Source organism: Phytophthora parasitica, assembly GCF_000247585.1.
Source record: "Phytophthora parasitica INRA-310 unplaced genomic scaffold supercont2.62, whole genome shotgun sequence".
Classification (NCBI taxonomy): domain Eukaryota; phylum Oomycota; class Peronosporomycetes; order Peronosporales; family Peronosporaceae; genus Phytophthora; species Phytophthora nicotianae.
This window is the reverse complement of record NW_008649048.1, coordinates 11,638-12,219: the sequence shown is the minus strand read 5'-3', so window position 1 is coordinate 12,219 and position 582 is coordinate 11,638. Positions and strand designations below refer to the sequence as shown.

The 582-nt window shown below is 47.9% G+C and overlaps 1 protein-coding gene across 1 annotated transcript; it reads right to left on the bottom strand.

The window, feature by feature from the left end:
• Positions 1-83: 83 nt before the first annotated feature.
• Positions 84-406, bottom strand: PPTG_23996 (hypothetical protein; the record flags this gene model as incomplete). Its single annotated transcript, XM_008914598.1, has 2 exons — positions 84-254; positions 320-406. 2 exons carry the CDS (start codon positions 404-406, stop codon positions 84-86), a joined length of 258 nt encoding a protein of 85 aa, XP_008912846.1.
• Between the last annotated feature and the right edge of the window lie 176 nt (positions 407-582).

The following is a 582-nucleotide window of genomic DNA, read 5'->3' as shown; positions in this document are numbered from 1 at the left end:
CAAGGAAGGTCGTCTCGGAAAACTGGACGATCTGAGGGAACACGCAAAACTTCGGGTACGTTTATCATTCATACTTGATGGTGTCATGTCGACCAAGTTGCTGTATGGCTGCCGTACGACAAAATCAACTTGGCTTTTTCAGGCTCTCTCGCCAGTATCTCACGAGCACCAGTCTCCATGGCTGTTACGCGGTTAAAACTTTGACACATGAGCACCTTCACCTTCCACAGGCATGGGTCATATGGCGTCGCTTCCTTACATGTTTCTGAGGAACACCTCAGCAGTTGATACCGCATCTTGTGTGGCTTGGTCAACGCACATTCGACGCATGGAACACACCTGGCTCTTGATGATGATTATCACCTTCATGTCTTCCATGACAGCCGAGAGAGTCCCCGTGAGCCATGACGCTACAGATAGTCGTCCACTTGGCCGTCGGGGAAATCTTTAGTGTGGGAGCAGAGTTCAGAGTTTTTCAGTTGGAATTCGGCTTATGCTGTCAAAACCAGATATAAACCACGGTGATTGGCTCATTAGCTGTTTAAATGATGATCGTGATTCGCTAAAATTGAGTGTTGTGCA